The sequence below is a fragment of the Tachypleus tridentatus genome, chromosome 9 (genome assembly GCF_004210375.1).
Source record: "Tachypleus tridentatus isolate NWPU-2018 chromosome 9, ASM421037v1, whole genome shotgun sequence".
NCBI lineage: Eukaryota > Metazoa > Arthropoda > Merostomata > Xiphosura > Limulidae > Tachypleus > Tachypleus tridentatus.
The window spans coordinates 15,060,635-15,079,115 of NC_134833.1; the positions used below are offsets into that span (position 1 = coordinate 15,060,635).

Below are 18,481 nucleotides of genomic sequence, written 5' to 3' on the forward strand. Positions count from 1 at the left end.
CCACCAGTTTTAATAGTGTTTTAACACGTAACACACGACAACTCCTCCTTTGTTACTACTTAAACACGTATCACACCACCAGTTTTAATACCTGTTTTAACACGTAGCACACGACAACTTCCTTGTTACTACTTAAACACGTATCACACCACTCCAGCAGTTTTAATAGTGTTTTAACACGTAGCACACGTCAACTTCCTTGTTACTACTTAAATACGTATCACACCACCAGTTTTATTACTGTTTTAACACGTAACACACGACAACTTCCTTGTTACTACTTAAAACACGTATCATACCACCACCTAGTTTTAATTAGTGTTTTAACAAGTAGCACACGTCAACTTCCTTGTTACTACTTAAACACGTATCACACCACCATCAATTTTAATACTGTTTTAACTATCGTAAAGTAACACGACAATCATTTCCTTGTCACTATTACTTAAACACGTATCACACCACCAGTTTTAATACTGTTTTAACACGTAGCACACGACAACTTCTTCCTTGTCACTACTTAAACACGTATCACAATCACACCAGTTTTAATACAAGTTTTAACATCGTAGCACACGACAACTTCCTTTGTTACTACTTAAATACGTATCACACCACCAGTTTTAATACTGTTTTAACACGTAGCACACGACAACTTCCTTGTTACTTTCACTTTTTCTTAAATACGTATCAACAATAATTCACCACCAGTTTTTAATACTGTTTTAACACGTAGCACACGACAACTTCCTTGTTACTACTTTTAAATACGTATCACACCACCAGTTTTTAATACTGTTTTAACACGTAGCACACGACAACTTCCTTTGACTTACTACTTAAACACGTATCACACCACCAGTTTTTAATAGTGTTTTAACACGTAGCACACGACAACTTCCTTTGTTACTACTTAAACACGTATCACACCACCAGTTTTAATACTGTTTTAACACGTAGCACACGACAACTTCCTTGACTCTACTTTAAACACGTAACACACCACCAGTTTTTAATAGTGTTTTAACACGTAGCACACGACAACTTCCTTGTTACTACTTAAACACGTATCACACCACCAGTTTTTAATAGTGTTTTAACATGTAGCACACCACAACTTCCTTGTTACTACTTAAACACGTATCACACCACCAGTTTTTAATGCTGTTTTAACACGTAGCACACGACAACTTCCTTGACTCTACTTAAACACGTATCACACCACCAGTTTTAATAGTGTTTTAACACGTAGCACACGACAACTTCCTTGTTACTACTTAAACACGTATCACACCACCAGTTTTTAATAGTGTTTTAACACGTAGCACACGACAACTTCCTTGTTACTACTTAAACACGTATCACACCACCAGTTTTTAATAGTGTTTTAACACGTAGCACACGACAACTTCCTTGTTACTACTTAAACACGTATCACACCACCAGTTTTAATACTGTTTTAACACGTAGCACGACAACTTCCTTGTCACTACTACTTAAACACGTATCACACCACCAGTTTTAATAGTGTTTTAACACGTAACACACGACAACTTCCTTGTTACTACTTAAACACGTATCACACCACCAGTTTTTAATAGTGTTTTAACACGTAGCACACGACAACTTCCTTGTTACTACTTAAACACGTATCACACCACCAGTTTTTAATACTGTTTTAACACGTAGCACACGACAACTTCCTTGTCACTACTTAAACACGTATCCTTTACACCACCAGTTTTAATAGTGTTTTAACACGTAACACACGACAACTTCCTTGTTACTACTTAAACACGTATCACACCACCAGTTTTAATGCTGTTTTAACACGTAGCACACGACAACTTCCTTTGTCACTACTTAAACACGTATCACACCACCAGTTTTTAATACTGTTTTAACACGTAGCACACGTCAACTTCCTTGTTACTACTTAAACACGTATCACACCACCAGTTTTTAATACTGTTTTAACACGTAGCACACGACAACTTTCTTATTACTACTTAAACACGTATCACACCACCAGTTTTTAATAGTGTTCTAACACGTAGCACACGACAACTTCCTTGTTACTACTTAAACACGTATCACACTGCCAGTTTTTAATACTGTTTTAACACGTAGCACACGACAACTTCCTTGTTACTACTTAAACACGTATCACACTGCCAGTTTTTAATACTGTTTTAACACGTAGCACACGACAACTTCCTTGTCACTACTTAAACACGTATCACACCACCAGTTTTTAATACTGTTTTAACACGTAGCACACGTCAACTTCCTTGTTACTACTTAAACACGTATCACACCACCAGTTTTTAATACTGTTTTAACACGTAGCACACGACAACTTTCTTATTACTACTTAAACACGTATCACACCACCAGTTTTAATAGTGTTTCTAACACGTAGCACACGACAACTTCCTTGTTACTACTTAAACACGTATCACACTGCCAGTTTTAATACTGTTTTTAACACGTAGCACACGACAACTTCCTTGTTACTACTTAAACACGTATCACACTGCCAGTTTTTAATACTGTTTTAACACGTAGCACACGACAACTTCCTTGTCACTACTTAAACACGCATCACACCACCAGTTTTTAATACTGTTTTAACAAGTAGCACACGACAACTTTCTTATTACTACTTAAACACGTATCACATCACCAGTTTTTAATAGTGTTCTAACACGTAGCACACGACAACTTTCTTGTTACTACTTAAACACGTATCACACCACCAGTTTTTAATAGTGTTCTAACACGTAGCACACGACAACTTCCTTGTTACTACTTAAACACGTATCACACCACCAGTTTTTAATAGTGTTTAACACGTAGCACACGACAACTTCCTTGTTACTACTTTAAACACGTATCACACCGCCAGTTTTAATACTGTTTTAACACGTAGCACACGACAACTTCCTTGTCACTACTTAAACACGCATCACACCACCAGTTTTTAATACTGTTTTAACAAGTAGCACACGTCAACTTCCTTGTTACTACTTAAACACGTATCACACCACCAGTTTTTATTACTGTTTTAACACGTAACACACGACAACTTCCTTGTCACTACTTAAACACGTATCACACCATCAATTTTTAATACTGTTTTAACACGTAGCACACGACAACTTCCTTGTCACTACTTAAACACGTATCACACCACCAGTTTTTAATACTGTTTTAACACGTAGCACACGACAACTTCCTTGTCACTACTTAAACACGTATCACACCACCAGTTTTAATGCTGTTTTAACACGTAGCACACGACAACTTCCTTGTTACTACTTAAACACGTATCACACCACCAGTTTTTAATACTGTTTTAACACGTAGCACACGACAACTTCCTTGTTACTACTTAAATACGTATCACACCACCAGTTTTTAATACTGTTTTAACACGTAGCACACGACAACTTCCTTGTTACTACTTAAATACGTATCACACCACCAGTTTTAATACTGTTTTAACACGTAGCACGACGACAACTTCCCTTGACTCTACTTAAACGCGTATCACACCACCAGTTTTAATGGTGTTTTAACACGTAGCACACGACAACTTCCTTGTTACTACTTAAACACGTATCACACCACCAGTTTTTAATAGTGTTTTAACATGTAGCACACCACAACTTCCTTGTTACTACTTAAACACGTATCACACCACCAGTTTTTAATACTGTTTTAACACGTAGCACACGACAACTTCCTTGACTCTACTTAAACACGTATCACACCACCAGTTTTTAATAGTGTTTTAACACGTAGCACACGACAACTTCCTTGTTACTACTTAAACACGTATCACACCACCAGTTTTTAATAGTGTTTTAACACGTAGCACACGACAACTTCCTTGTTACTACTTAAACACGTATCACACCACCAGTTTTTAATACTGTTTTAACACGTAGCACACGACAACTTCCTTGTCACTACTTAAACACGTATCACACCACCAGTTTTTAATAGTGTTTTAACACGTAACACACGACAACTTCCTTGTTACTACATAAACACGTATCACACCACCAGTTTTTAATAGTGTTTTAACACGTAACACACGACAACTTCCTTGTTACTACTTAAACACGTATCACACCACCAGTTTTTAATACTGTTTTAACACGTAGCACACGACAACTTCCTTGTTACTACTTAAACACGTATCACACCACCAGTTTTTAATAGTGTTTTAACACGTAACACACGACAACTTTCTTGTTACTACTTAAACACGTATCACACCATCAGTTTTTAATACTGTTTTAACACGTAGCACACGACAACTTCCTTGTTACTACTTAAACACGTATCACACCACCAGTTTTTAATACTGTTTTAACACGTAGCACACGACAACTTTCTTATTACTACTTAAACACGTATCACACCATCAGTTTTTAATAGTGTTTTAACACGTAGCACACGACAACTTCCTTGTTACTACTTAAACACGTATCACACTGCCAGTTTTTAATACTGTTTTAACACGTAGCACACGACAACTTCCTTGTTACTACTTAAACACGTATCACACTGCCAGTTTTTAATACTGTTTTAACACGTAGCACACGACAACTTCCTTGTCACTACTTAAACACGCATCACACCACCAGTTTTTAATACTGTTTTAACAAGTAGCACACGACAACTTCCTTGTTACTACTTAAACACGTATCACACCACCAGTTTTTATTACTGTTTTAACACGTAGCACACGACAACTTCCTTGTTACTACTTAAACACGTATCACACCACCAGTTTTATTATATTGTTTTAACACGTAACACACGACAACTTCCTTGTCACTACTTAAACACGTATCACACCACCAGTTTTTAATACTGTTTTAACACGTAGCACACGACAACTTTCTTGTTACTACTTAAACACGTATCACACCATCAGTTTTTAATAGTGTTTTAACACGTAGCACACGACAACTTCCTTGTCACTACTTAAACACGTATCACACCACCAGTTTTTAATACTGTTTTAACACGTAGCACACGACAACTTTCTTATTACTACTTAAACACGTATCACACCACCAGTTTTTAATAGTGTTTTAACACGTAGCACACGACAACTTCCTTGTTACTACTTAAACACGTATCACACCACCAGTTTTTAATACTGTTTTAACACGTAGCACACGACAACTTCCTACTGTCACTACTTAAACACGTATCACACCACCAGTTTTAATAGTGTTTTAACACGTAACACACGACAACTTCCTTGTTACTACATAAACACGTATCACACCACCAGTTTTTAATAGTGTTTTAACACGTAACACACGACAACTTCCTTGTTACTACTTAAACACGTATCACACCACCAGTTTTTAATACTGTTTTAACACGTAGCACACGACAACTTCCTTGTTACTACTTAAACACGTATCACACCACCAGTTTTTAATAGTGTTTTAACACGTAACACACGACAACTTTCTTGTTACTACTTAAACACGTATCACACCATCAGTTTTTAATACTGTTTTAACACGTAGCACACGACAACTTCCTTGTTACTACTTAAACACGTATCACACCACCAGTTTTAATACTGTTTTAACACGTAGCACACGACAACTTTCTTATTACTACTTAAACACGTATCACACCATCAGTTTTAATAGTGTTTTAACACGTAGCACACGACAACTTCCTTGTTACTACTTAAACACGTATCACACTGCCAGTTTTAATACTGTTTTAACACGTAGCACACGACAACTTCCTTGTTACTACTTAAACACGTATCACACTGCCAGTTTTTAATACTGTTTTAACACGTAGCACACGACAACTTCCTTGTCACTACTTAAACACGCATCACACCACCAGTTTTTAATACTGTTTTAACAAGTAGCACACGTCAACTTCCTTGTTACTACTTAAACACGTATCACACCACCAGTTTTTATTACTGTTTTAACACGTAACACACGACAACTTCCTTGTTACTACTTAAACACGTATCACACCACCAGTTTTTATTACTGTTTTAACACGTAACACACGACAACTTCCTTGTCACTACTTAAACACGTATCACACCACCAGTTTTTAATACTGTTTTAACACGTAGCACACGACAACTTTCTTATTACTACTTAAACACGTATCACACCATCAGTTTTTAATAGTGTTTTAACACGTAGCACACGACAACTTCCTTGTCACTACTTAAACACGTATCACACCACCAGTTTTTAATACTGTTTTAACACGTAGCACACGACAACTTTCTTATTACTACTTAAACACGTATCACACCATCAGTTTTTAATAGTGTTTTAACACGTAGCACACGACAATTTTCTTATTACTACTTAAACACGTATCACACCACCAGTTTTTAATAGTGTTTTAACAAGTAGCACACGACAACTTTCTTGTTACTACTTAAACACGTATCACACCATCAGTTTTTAATAGTGTTTTAACACGTAGCACACGACAATTTTCTTATTACTACTCAAACACGTATCACACCACCAGTTTTTAATAGTGTTCTAACACGTAGCACACGACAACTTCCTTGTTACTACTTAAACACGTATCACACTGCCAGTTTTTAATACTGTTTTAACACGTAGCACACGACAACTTCCTTGTTACTACTTAAACACGTATCACACTGCCAGTTTTTAATACTGTTTTAACACGTAGCACACGACAACTTCCTTGTCACTACTTAAACACGCATCACACCACCAGTTTTTAATACTGTTTTAACAAGTAGCACACGACAACTTTCTTATTACTACTTAAACACGTATCACACCACCAGTTTTTAATAGTGTTCTAACACGTAGCACACGACAACTTCCTTGACTCTACTTAAACACGTATCACACCACCAGTTTTTAATAGTGTTCTAACACGTAGCACACGACAACTTTCTTGTTACTACTTAAACACGTATCACACCACCAGTTTTTAATAGTGTTCTAACACGTAGCACACGACAACTTCCTTGTTACTACTTAAACACCTATCACACTGCCAGTTTTTAATAGTGTTTTAACACGTAGCACACGACAACTTCCTTGTCACTACTTAAACACGTATCACACTGCCAGTTTTTAATACTGTTTTAACACGTAGCACACGACAACTTCCTTGTCACTACTTAAACACGTATCACACCACCAGTTTTTAATACTGTTTTAACACGTAACACACGACAACTTCCTTGTCACTACTTAAACACGTATCACACCACCAGTTTTTAATACTGTTTTAACACGTAGCACACGACAACTTCCTTGTCACTACTTAAACACGTATCACACCACCAGTTTTTAATAGTGTTTTAACACGTAACACACGACAACTTCCTTGTTACTACATAAACACGTATCACACCACCAGTTTTTAATAGTGTTTTAACACGTAACACACGACAACTTCCTTGTTACTACTTAAACACGTATCACACTGCCAGTTTTTAATACTGTTTTAACACGTAGCACACGACAACTTCCTTGTCACTACTTAAACACGTATCACACCACCAGTTTTTAATACTGTTTTAACACGTAGCACACTGCCTGTTCCACCAGTTTTTAATACTGTTTTAACACGTAGCACACGACCAGTTCCACCAGTTTTTAATACTGTTTTAACACGTAGCACACGACCAGTTCTTCCTGTTTCTCTACAACTTGTCTCAACAGACTAGCTGACAACCATAAGGAAAGTGTAAACTTTAACAGTGCACCTTTAGCCATTCACTCTAATTAACCGTTATTTGCATTACAAAAGAAATGGTTATGTTTTAACAGTTAAGATAGGATGCCTTATCAATGAAACCAAAACATTTCATATGTATCGTAAGCTCTAAAACATTTTAAATTAAATCGTTATCAGTATTCACTCAATATCTCAATTGTAGGTTCTGGAAATCGAAGAAAAACCTGTAGTTACTTCTGACGCACTTCAATTTTTTTTTTATGTTTTAGAGTCAAAAGTAAAACAAACGCAAAAATCTGTAAAGTGCGAAAAATGAATCGAAATATTACTAAACATTGAAAAGCTTAAATAACACTAAACATTAAAAACGAATAAATGGCACTAAATTTTGAAACAATTTAGATGATGTTTTGGAATTTCGCACAAAGCTACTCGAGGGTTATCTGTACTAGCCGTCCCTAATTTAGCAGTGTAAGACTAGAGGGAAGGCAGATAATCATCACCACCCACCACCAACGCTTGGGCAACGATTTTACCAAAGAATGGTGGGATTGATCGTGACATTATAACGCCCCCTTACGGCTGAAAGGGCGAAATTGTTTGGTGCAACCGGGATTCGAACCCGCTACCCTCACAGTACGAGTCGAACGCCTTAACCATCCGGCCATGCCGAGCGCCTAAGACTAAGAAATTTAAATGGAACTAAACATTACAAAATGTAAAATAGACTGATCATTCAAAAGTATCTAACTGGCACTAAACTTAAAATTATATAAATTTCACTTAGCATAAAACAACAATCTGGTTCATATCACACACCTCACTGAACTTTAAACGATTTTTTGTCGAAATGGCACAACTTTTATTTAAAAAACAGATTGGGATCGCGTGATATTGAAATGTATGGCTGAGCTCATTACAAACACAGGCATAGTACTACTAATTGAAAGTAGCCCATTTACATTGTGTTCCATAAAATATACTTGCAGACAGAGCATATTGAATCATGGGAGTTTTATTAGAGAATCTAGGAAAGCAAAGGCATTGTACATTTCACAAATATTTTACCTTTTTCGATCGCGGTTTCACCAGTAAAGGCACCATCGTTGTAATTAAACGATGCTACAGTATGGATACTGATTTACCGATATTTGTTTGTGATCTACGAATATATTTTTGTTAAATTATCGCAAAAATTCTGCTTTTAATTGTTCATAAACCGTTTTTTTAAATAATAACATTTTCTATCTTCATGTGAAATTTCCATTAAGGTACAGTTTCTTTTTGCTCTACCGTTTCTGTTCCTTATTATCATCTGTTAAGAACTTTCTCTCAAATATATTTATATCAGTCACGTAGCACGGATGTCGGTCCTTAAATACGTCATTTAAAGTTTTGTATCTGATGAACGTTTCGAAAGTTTTGTCCAGGAATGTTTTTGTTTGTTAGCGCGTGGCCGAAACTATTAAGCGTATTATTATTTTACTGTTAGCGGTCGCTCACAATTAGGAAGTTTAGTTGTTCGTTTAGTTTTAAAAGGTCACATTATTTACATATATTATAAACTATAATGAATAAGAGAAACTTCGCTAGATGTTCGAGTTTGTTTTTTGAATTCCCCACAAAGTTAATCGAGGGTTCTCTGCGCTAACCGTCCCTCATTTTGAAGTGTTTCACTAAATAGACCGGTAACCAGCTAACAACAGCTAACTCTTGAGCTATTCTTATAAAACACCCTGGGACCCCAAGTGCGAATCGCGTTGTTTTTTGTTTGTTTGCCTTTACTTTAATTGAGGTAATGAAGCTTGGTTTATTTTTGAATTTTGCGCAAAGCTACACGAGGGCTATTTGTGTTAGCCGTTCCTAGTTTAGCAGTGTAAGGCTAGAGGGAAGGCAGCTAGTCATCACCACCCACCGCCAACTCTTGGGCTACTCTTTTACCAAGGAATAGTGGAATTGACCGTAACTTTATAACGCCCCCATGGCTGAAAGGGCGAACATATTTGGTGTGACGGGAATTAAAACCCGCGACCCTTAGATTATGAGTCGAGTGCCTTAACCACCTGGCAATGCCGATCCTAGCTTTGAGCCAGTGAGGCGTGAAAAATATAATTTCAAATCCTCAATCTGGCATGGTAACCAATGTGATTTTTCTGTATGTGTGTGACGAAACGTAAACCACGGAGTCTCAAGTCCATAGTCCTGCACTTTTAAAAGCAGATGTTACGATTCAACCAATAGCTTAAAGCTTTATCACAGAAATAAAACAAACTATTTAATGGGGACAAATAAAATGGACAAGTACTATGTTTGTTTGTAACCGATATAATGGTTGATAAGAAGTAACCATCTTATTTAAGTAACCAGCATATTTAAGTAACCATCTTGTTTAAGTAACCAGCATATTTAAGTAACCATCTTATTTAAGTAACCATCTTGTTTAAGAAACCAGCATATTTAAGTAACCATCTTATTTAAGTAACCATCTTGTTTAAGAAACCAGCATATTTAAGTAACCATCCTATTTAAGTAACCATCTTATTTAAGTAACCAGCATATTTAAGTCCGTTGTCATATTTATTTATCATACAGTTTATTAATTATATATATTAAAACGGCTTGTTTGGGTTGAGAAATTTTTTTACGTAAAGGAGCGAACAACGTTTCGACCTTCTTCGGTCATCGTCAGGTTTACAAAGAAAGAAAGAGGTAACTGACCGGAAGCTGACCACATGTTTGAAAGGGGTTGTGTAACTGAGTGTCGGAATGTAGAGGGCGTACTTAGATGTTTGAATATATAATGTTATATTATTTATTTTATTATTATTATTTATCATATTATTTTTAATATAGGTATAAAGGTGTTCCTTTGTATTGGTTTATTTTAGGCTTAAGTTGTTGTATAAGTAAGGCTTCTTTAATATTGTTCGCTCCTTTACGTAAAATATTTTCTCAACCCAAACGATCCGTTTCTTTTTTTTTCTTTTTTTTGCATATCCTTAACGTAACATATCAGAATACATATATAGAGAGCCAATGAGCAACAAGACGTAAAAGTTACAAATCGCTGATTTGTGCGAAGAAAATGCCAACCAAATAGAACAGCAGCTATTAGAAAAAATAAAATAAAAAAACTCGGGAAAATCCCAAAGTTATTCAAGCTTAAAGCGATAACCTTCAAACCTTTTAACACAAATGTCGATAAAAGATTACATGAGAAAAACAAAAGCGGAAGCACTTCTTTCTTTTCACACGTAATCAGCCACCAGAGCTGATGTCTGTCTGTGAATGTATCGGACAACACCGAGAAATACGTTACTTCATGAGTCAATTGGTTCTGTGTATTACAGAGAAAGTTCTAGCCTTTTATTCAAGTTTCGCTAGTGAATTTGCCTTTAGTTAGGGAAATGTCAGATACTGAGTTTAATTTTACATTCATGGTCATTATTTTTATCGTCTTGTTACCGCAGCGGAGATGTCAGGGTAAGGTTTTGTTGGTCAGCGTCTGTTGTCTTTTTAAGAATATAACTTGCGGTTTACACTTGTAACACAATACTTAATGTTAAAATTTACCTATGTTTTAACACTGAGTTTAAATGACTGACACTAGAAGTTAGTTTCTTATTTTATTTCAAGCTAAGAGCCTGTATAGTTGGACTAATAACCTCTATTGTGAGGCCAAGAAATTCTGTTATGAGGTTAAAAACCTTAATTGTGAGGCTATGAATCTCTATTGTAAAGCTAAGAACCTCTGCTGTGGGGCTAAGAAACTCTATCGAGAGATTATGAATCCCTATTGTGAAGCTAAGAATTTCTATTGTGAGGTTAAGAACCTCTATTGTGAAGCTAAGAACTTCTATTGTGAGGTTAAAGAACCTCTATTGTGAAGCTAAGAACTTCTATTGTGAGGTTAAGAACCTCTATTGTGAGGCTAAGAACTTTTATTATAACGCTGACAATGAATATTTATTATGACATTTATGCTTGTATAAAATCGAACTTCTGTTTGCACTTTCTGTAGAACTTTTTACATGAATTACTTATAATACGAACAATAAGATATGTTCATGTCGTCTAACTAGCTTGTTTAACATGGTGATCTGTAGTGTCTCTCTTTGAAATGTGTGTTGACTGAAATATTTAATTACCAGGAAATTTGTTATCTGTAAAGATGTTCACATGTTTTATATATATATAATCACTTTATTATTTCGTTTACTTAAACATTTTTTTTATAAACTTAGAAAACATCATTCCAAGGATTCGTATCAATCAAGATGGTACACGAGTTACTTTAGAACTTCCTGTTCATAACAGACTGATTCGGTTAAACCTAATATTGACGACTGGATTATTCCAAGACAACTTTGAAGTTGCGTCTAGTGACCACTCATCGAACTACAAGGTATCACTGATGTCTTTAGCGATCAAACATTATTTTTTCAAGCCAATTTTCATGTTTGTTGTGTATATAAAATAATAATATGTTTATTAGCTAGTTCATAAGTTTGTTCAATTGGTTTGTTATCAGACACAAAACTAAACAATGGATTGTATGTTCTTTGCCTACCACGGGTATCTAAACCCCATTTTTTAAGCGTCATAAGTCCGCAGACTTATTGCTGTGCCACTAGAGGCGCTAACAATTACTGTTTGTTTGCGTGTTTTCTTATAGCAAAGCCACATCGGGCTATCTGCTGAGCCCACCGAGAGGAATCGAACCCCTGATTTTAGCGTTCTATTTGTTTGCAGTTTTTCTGTAATTAAGCGCAATGCTACACAACTGTCTATCTGTGGTGTGCTCACCGTTAGTATCGAATCCCGGTTTTTAGACTTACTGCTGTGCCATTTGCTCCCAAAACACTACTGAATATAAATCATTTGTAATCATTTTAATCTTATGAACTCTTTTTATTTAAAGCAAAAGTAAAGAATGTCAAAACGTATTTTCTAGAACTATTGGTGTCTTATTGGACTTTACGGACTTTCAATACTGAAACCCAGGGCTCGATTTCCTGTGGTTGACAAAGCGAAGCTTATTGTGTAGCGTTTCGTTAAAAGAAAAACTGCTGTGCAGACATGGTTTTACAGTTGTTTATTTGCTGTTGAAAAATATTTATCCGCTTATAAAAAGACATATTATATTCGAACAACAAATATTTCCCATAAAAGGCCTTAAAACCTCACTACTTTATTCTTTATCGCATTAGACCAAATACGAGACGGAAACTATAGAGAGGTCCGGCAAGAACACGACACGTAATGTAAGGGTAGCAGGTTCGAATCTCTCTACTACCGAAAATTCTCGCCCTTTCAATCGTGGGGGTGTTATAATTGCACGGTAAATTCCACTATTCTTTAGTAAAAGAGTAGCCAAAGAGTTGACGGTGAGTGGTGATGACTAGCTAGCTGCCTTCCCTCTAGTCTTACATTACTAAATTAAGAACGGCTAGTGTAAATAGCCCTCGTGTAGCTTTGCGCAAAATTCAAAAAACAAACAAACTACAAAGCTTGTAGAGTTTACCGAAACCAAAAGGTTATCAACTTGTCTTGTTTATGTCCAGGTAATCCTTGGGAGGATGGGGATATACCTTCATTAAAAGTAGCAACATTTTTATTAGGTTTATGCGAGGATACATACAAGTTTTCTGTTTCGCACCTTGTGGGTTTTTTAATGGGCGTTTTTAAGCCTTTTATAATTACATCACCATAGAGAAATTTTAACCAAATTACACATGGACCTTCCTTGGGCCACAAAGCTCTTTTTGTTTTGTTTTTTGGTTTTTTTTTATAATTTCTTAAAGGCATTCTAGTGTGTTTATGAATCGGCGTAAAGTTTATTTTGTTTGTGTGATTGAATTTCGCCTAAAGATACACGAGGACTATCCGCGCTAGCCGTCCCTAATTTAGCAATGTAAGACTAGAAGGAAGGCACCAACCGCCAACTCTTGAGCTACTTTTTATTAATGGATAGTGGGATTGAGCGTCACATTATAACGCCCCCACGGCAAAAAGGGCGAGCATGTGTGGTGTGACGGGGGTTCGAACCCGGGACCCTCAGATAACGAGTTGAGTGCCTTTACCACCTGGTCATGCCGGCCTCCAGGTGTAAAGAAAATAACGTTTCAGGTTCCAAGTTAACAATCCATTAATTATGAATTTACATAACTTCCTCCAGAGGAAGGGGTACTCCGAGTAATGTTGATTGTTATCTTATAACAACACTCAATGTAAAGAACTGAGTAAAACAAATTTGTTAAATCACTTATTTTTATATGTAAAATGCACATAGAGGGCAGCAGCAGCAATTAGTGAAATGCCTCCTAGTGATAAAGCGGAAAAATACGGACTTATAGCGGTAAAAACAGAGTTTAGATACACGCCTGAGGCACAATACAGGTTTGTTCTTAACTAGAAACAAACAAACAAAATTGAGGAAATGATTATTCATATATTTATTTCGGACGAAGGGGTACCCAAAAACCTTGGACTTACAATAGATCTGTTGAATAAATAGTTTTGGTAACTTCATCAAAAAGAATGTCTAATTATTGTCGCGTGAAAATAAAAACGAAGGTAAAAATATTAAAATCTGTTTTGGTTTTCAAGATACAAAAGAGATAATTCCTATTCCTCTCTGCCCGACATGGCCTGGTGTTCGACTCGTAATCTGAGAGTCGCCGGTTCGAATCCCCATCACACCAAACATGCTCGCCCTTTCAGCCGTATGGGCGTTATAATGTGACGGTCAGTCCCACTATTCGTTGGTAAAAGAGTAGTCCAAGAATTGGCAGTGAGCAGTGATGACTAGCTGCCTTCCTTCTAGTCCTACACTGCTAAATTAGGGACGGCTGATGTAGACAGCCCTTGTGTAGCTTTGTGCGGAATTAAAAACGAAACAAAACAAACAAACTCCTCGTGACTTGATGCCGTATACGAACCAAAGTCGACCCTTCGTACTGCTGTGCTTTCACTCATTGGTTCTTGGAATTGTTAAAGTAATCATGTGACTTGTTCAGAAGACAAGAAAAGTAGCTATCTGGTTCATCAGCTCTTGTGAATGATAGTGAGGTTAAGTCAAATAATCAAAATGATAATAATACTATGTTATTAATTTTTACGTTAATGTATGACATAAATAAATATAATTATAATTACAATTTTCTTGTGTAATCTGATTTACGCTATAGCAGTTATTTTTCATAGAAACTGATGATATATGTATGTAGCGGCCAGAACACTACCAGTCTGTTGTATTCAAGTTGGCCTGATGAGCTCTGGTGTTGAACGAAAGACCTTAACGGCAATATTTGAGTCATATCGTTGGGTGGTTTTAAATCACGAAGCAGTGTATACGGATTGGTCCAAATGCTAGCTGTCCAAGACCAGCACACTAATTATTTAGAACAGTCAACTTTGGAGATGTATGTACATTATATAAAACATTGTACACAGATTAATAAAACTACAACGAATGGATCGTGATGCCGCTAAACACGCACCATACATTCTACTGTTTATTATGATGCCGCTAAACATGTGCCATACGTTTTACTGTTTATTATGATGCCGCTGAACATGCGCCATACTTTCTACTGTTTATTATGATGCCGCTGAACATGCGCCATACTTTCTACTGTTTATTATGATGCCGCTGAACATGTGTCATACTTTCTACTGTTTATTGTGATGCCGCTGAACATGCGTCGTACTTTCTACTGTTTATTGTGTGCCGCTGAACATGTGTCATACTTTCTACTGTTTATTATGATGCGGGCCTGGCATGGCCAAGCGCGTAAGGCGTGCGACTCGTAATCCGAGGATCGCGGATTCGCGCCCGCGTCGCGCTAAACATGCTCGCCCTCCCAGCCGTGGGGGCGTATAATGTTACGGTCAATCCCAATATTCGTCAATATTCGTTGGTAAAAGAGTAGCCCAAGAGTTGGCGGTGGGTGGTGATGACTAGCTGCCTTCCCTCTAGTCTTACACTGCAAAATTAGGGACGGCTAGCACAGATAGCCCTCGAGTAGCTTTGTGCGAAATTCCAAAAAAACAAATTATTATGATGCCGCTGAACATGCGCCATACTTTCTACTGTTTATTATGATGCCGCTGAACATGCGTCATACTTTCTACTGTTTATTATGATGCCGCTAAACATGTGCCATACGTTTTACTGTTTATTATGATGCAGCTGAACATGTGCCATACGTTTTACTGTTTATTATGATGCCGCTAAACATGTGCAATACGTTTTACTGTTTATTGTAATGCCGCTAAACATGCGCCATACTTTCTCTTGTGGACGCGTTATAAAAGAGACAGTAACTCTTATTAGTCGAATCACTAAGTAATGACAGAACTCTTGTTGTGACAGATCTATTGATTGGCTGTTCTCCCACTATGTCTGCGGAGTTGTTCTGTTAGAAATTGGGTTTCGATTCTCGTAGTGAGCAGAACATATAAAGCTTTGTTTAGCTTTGTACTTCATAACAAAACAAACAAACTACCTTCTTAAAATTAGAGACAGTCATATCTAAACCATAATGGTTTCCTACTTCGCTTTTTAACAGATGTACAAGGTGAGGATTATTCCATCGTCTTATAAAGCTATTTAAACATTCATAAGGAAACACACGTGTATATAGTATGGATCAATGAATGTTGACTGTTCTTAATTAATCTATTCCAGCGTCGAATGGTGAGCAATATTGGTTTGTTTTCGGGACTTAACGGCGAACGAAAAGACGAAAACGAACCAAATCATTTATCTCCACATTAAAGTGTTTTTCGAAAATAAAACAGACATAATTCTTAGGTTAAATGCGTGAGCCCTCGAATTTAAGGTATAAAATATCACACATTGATCATTGAGAGACTGTGAAACGGCTAGTAAGAAATAGTCATACCCTATGAAAATATTGTGCAGTCCTTCAAAGGCAAATATAATATTTGTATACATGCAACCAAATAGGTGAGTAAATAAGCTGTAAGTGAGTGTATAGGTTGGTGAGATAAAGTGTAAACATTTCATTATATTAATGTTTCTTTTCGTCTGTAGGTGTTTAGAAAAGCTTCTAGCATAGAAGTAAGTCGATCTTTGAATAGATACAAAATAGATGAAGTAAATGGTTAACAAGATGAATGTTTAATTTCTCGGGCGCGTTACTAAATTATATATCTATATTAGTCAAGTACTCGTGGCGTCAGTGCATTAGATCCGCGTATTACGTATTCGGGATGTCATATCTGAGCACTGAAAGAAGGATAAAAATAAAGTTAACCATGACGGGAAACGGAAATGAAACAGGAAAATCATGACCACTATTGCACATCTACATGCACACAGGATAAAAATTTCGTGAAGTTGGGGTTGCATATCATGTAATAAAATTTTTTTCAGTATCATATAAGCAAGAGCTCCATTATAGTAGTCCCTCCCCCCGCTAGTACAGTGGTAAGACTACGGATTTACAACACAAAAATTAGGGGTTTGATTACCCTCGGTAAGTTCAGCAGATAACCCAATGTGTCTTTGCTAGAAGAAAAACATACACACACAAACACCATTATAGTATGATGGTATATATCGAAACATGGAAAAACAATATTTTCAAAAAACAACAAATATTTTAACGTTTATTTTAATTGTTTGGAAATTATTAACTCAAATAAAGAGACTATGTATGAGGTTTATCTCAAACTAATGTCGATTGCAACTATTTTGCTGGTTGAACTGTGGAAATTCCGGATACGAAGTGGGGAGTTTCCAGACATTAAAAATACTTAATTCATAGTTTGTCGTGTTCTCAAAATAAAAAAAAATTCAAAACATGGAAAGAAATGTTAAAAGATTCGTCACTTACCTTAATCAAAGCCAAAAAAAATTAATGAAGTTTTAGTAGGAATTTTTCGAAGAATGAGGGTGGACCACAAAGACTTAACGTTACATCGGTAAGGTAAGACAAATAAAAGGATATATTCGGAGATGGGAAGGAATGAATGTGGACCACAGAGACTTAACATTACATCGTTAAGGTAAGACAAATGAAAGAATATATTCACTGATTGGAAGGATTGAGAATGGGCCACAAAGACGTAAGGTTATATTAGCAAGTAAAGACAAATAAAATGATATAATCGCTGATGGGAAGAATTTAGAATGGACCACGAAGACTTAACGCTATGGCAGTAAGGTAAGACAAATAAAAGCCTGTATTCACTCATGGGAAAGAATGAATATGGACCACAAAGTCTTAACGTTACATTGGCAAGGTAAGACAAATAAAATGATATATTCGCTGTTAGGAAAGAATGAATGTGGACCACAAAGTCTTAACGTTACATCGGTAAGGTAAAACAAATTAAATGATATATTCGCTGTTAGAAAGGAATGAATGTGGACCACAAAGTCTTAACGTTACATCGGTAAGGTAAAACAAATAAAATCATATATATACTGATGGGAAGGAATGAATGTGGACCACAAAGTCTTAACGTTACATCGGTAAGGTAAAACAAATAAAAGGATATGTTCGCTGATGGGAAGGAATGAATGTGGACCACAAAGCATTAACGTTACATTGGTAAGGTAAGACAAATAAAATTATATATTTGCTGATGGGAAGGAATGAATATGAGCTACAAAGTCTTAACGTTACATCGGTAAGGTAAAACAAATAAAATTATATATTTGCTGATGGGAAGGAATGAATATGAGCCACAAAGT

At 36.2% G+C, this 18,481-nt stretch overlaps 1 protein-coding gene across 1 annotated transcript in view; it reads left to right on the forward strand.

The window, feature by feature from the left end:
• Window positions 1–10,961: 10,961 nt before the first annotated feature.
• The window catches only part of LOC143227004 (venom metalloproteinase BumaMPs1-like), a 44,044-nt gene continuing 36,524 nt past the window's right edge, over window positions 10,962–18,481 (forward strand). The window contains exons 1-2 of the mRNA XM_076458551.1: window positions 10,962–11,235; window positions 11,997–12,157. Of these exons, the coding sequence (XP_076314666.1) occupies window positions 11,160–11,235; window positions 11,997–12,157 (237 nt within the window). The 5' untranslated portion in view covers window positions 10,962–11,159. The remainder of the gene's footprint in view (window positions 11,236–11,996; window positions 12,158–18,481) is intronic.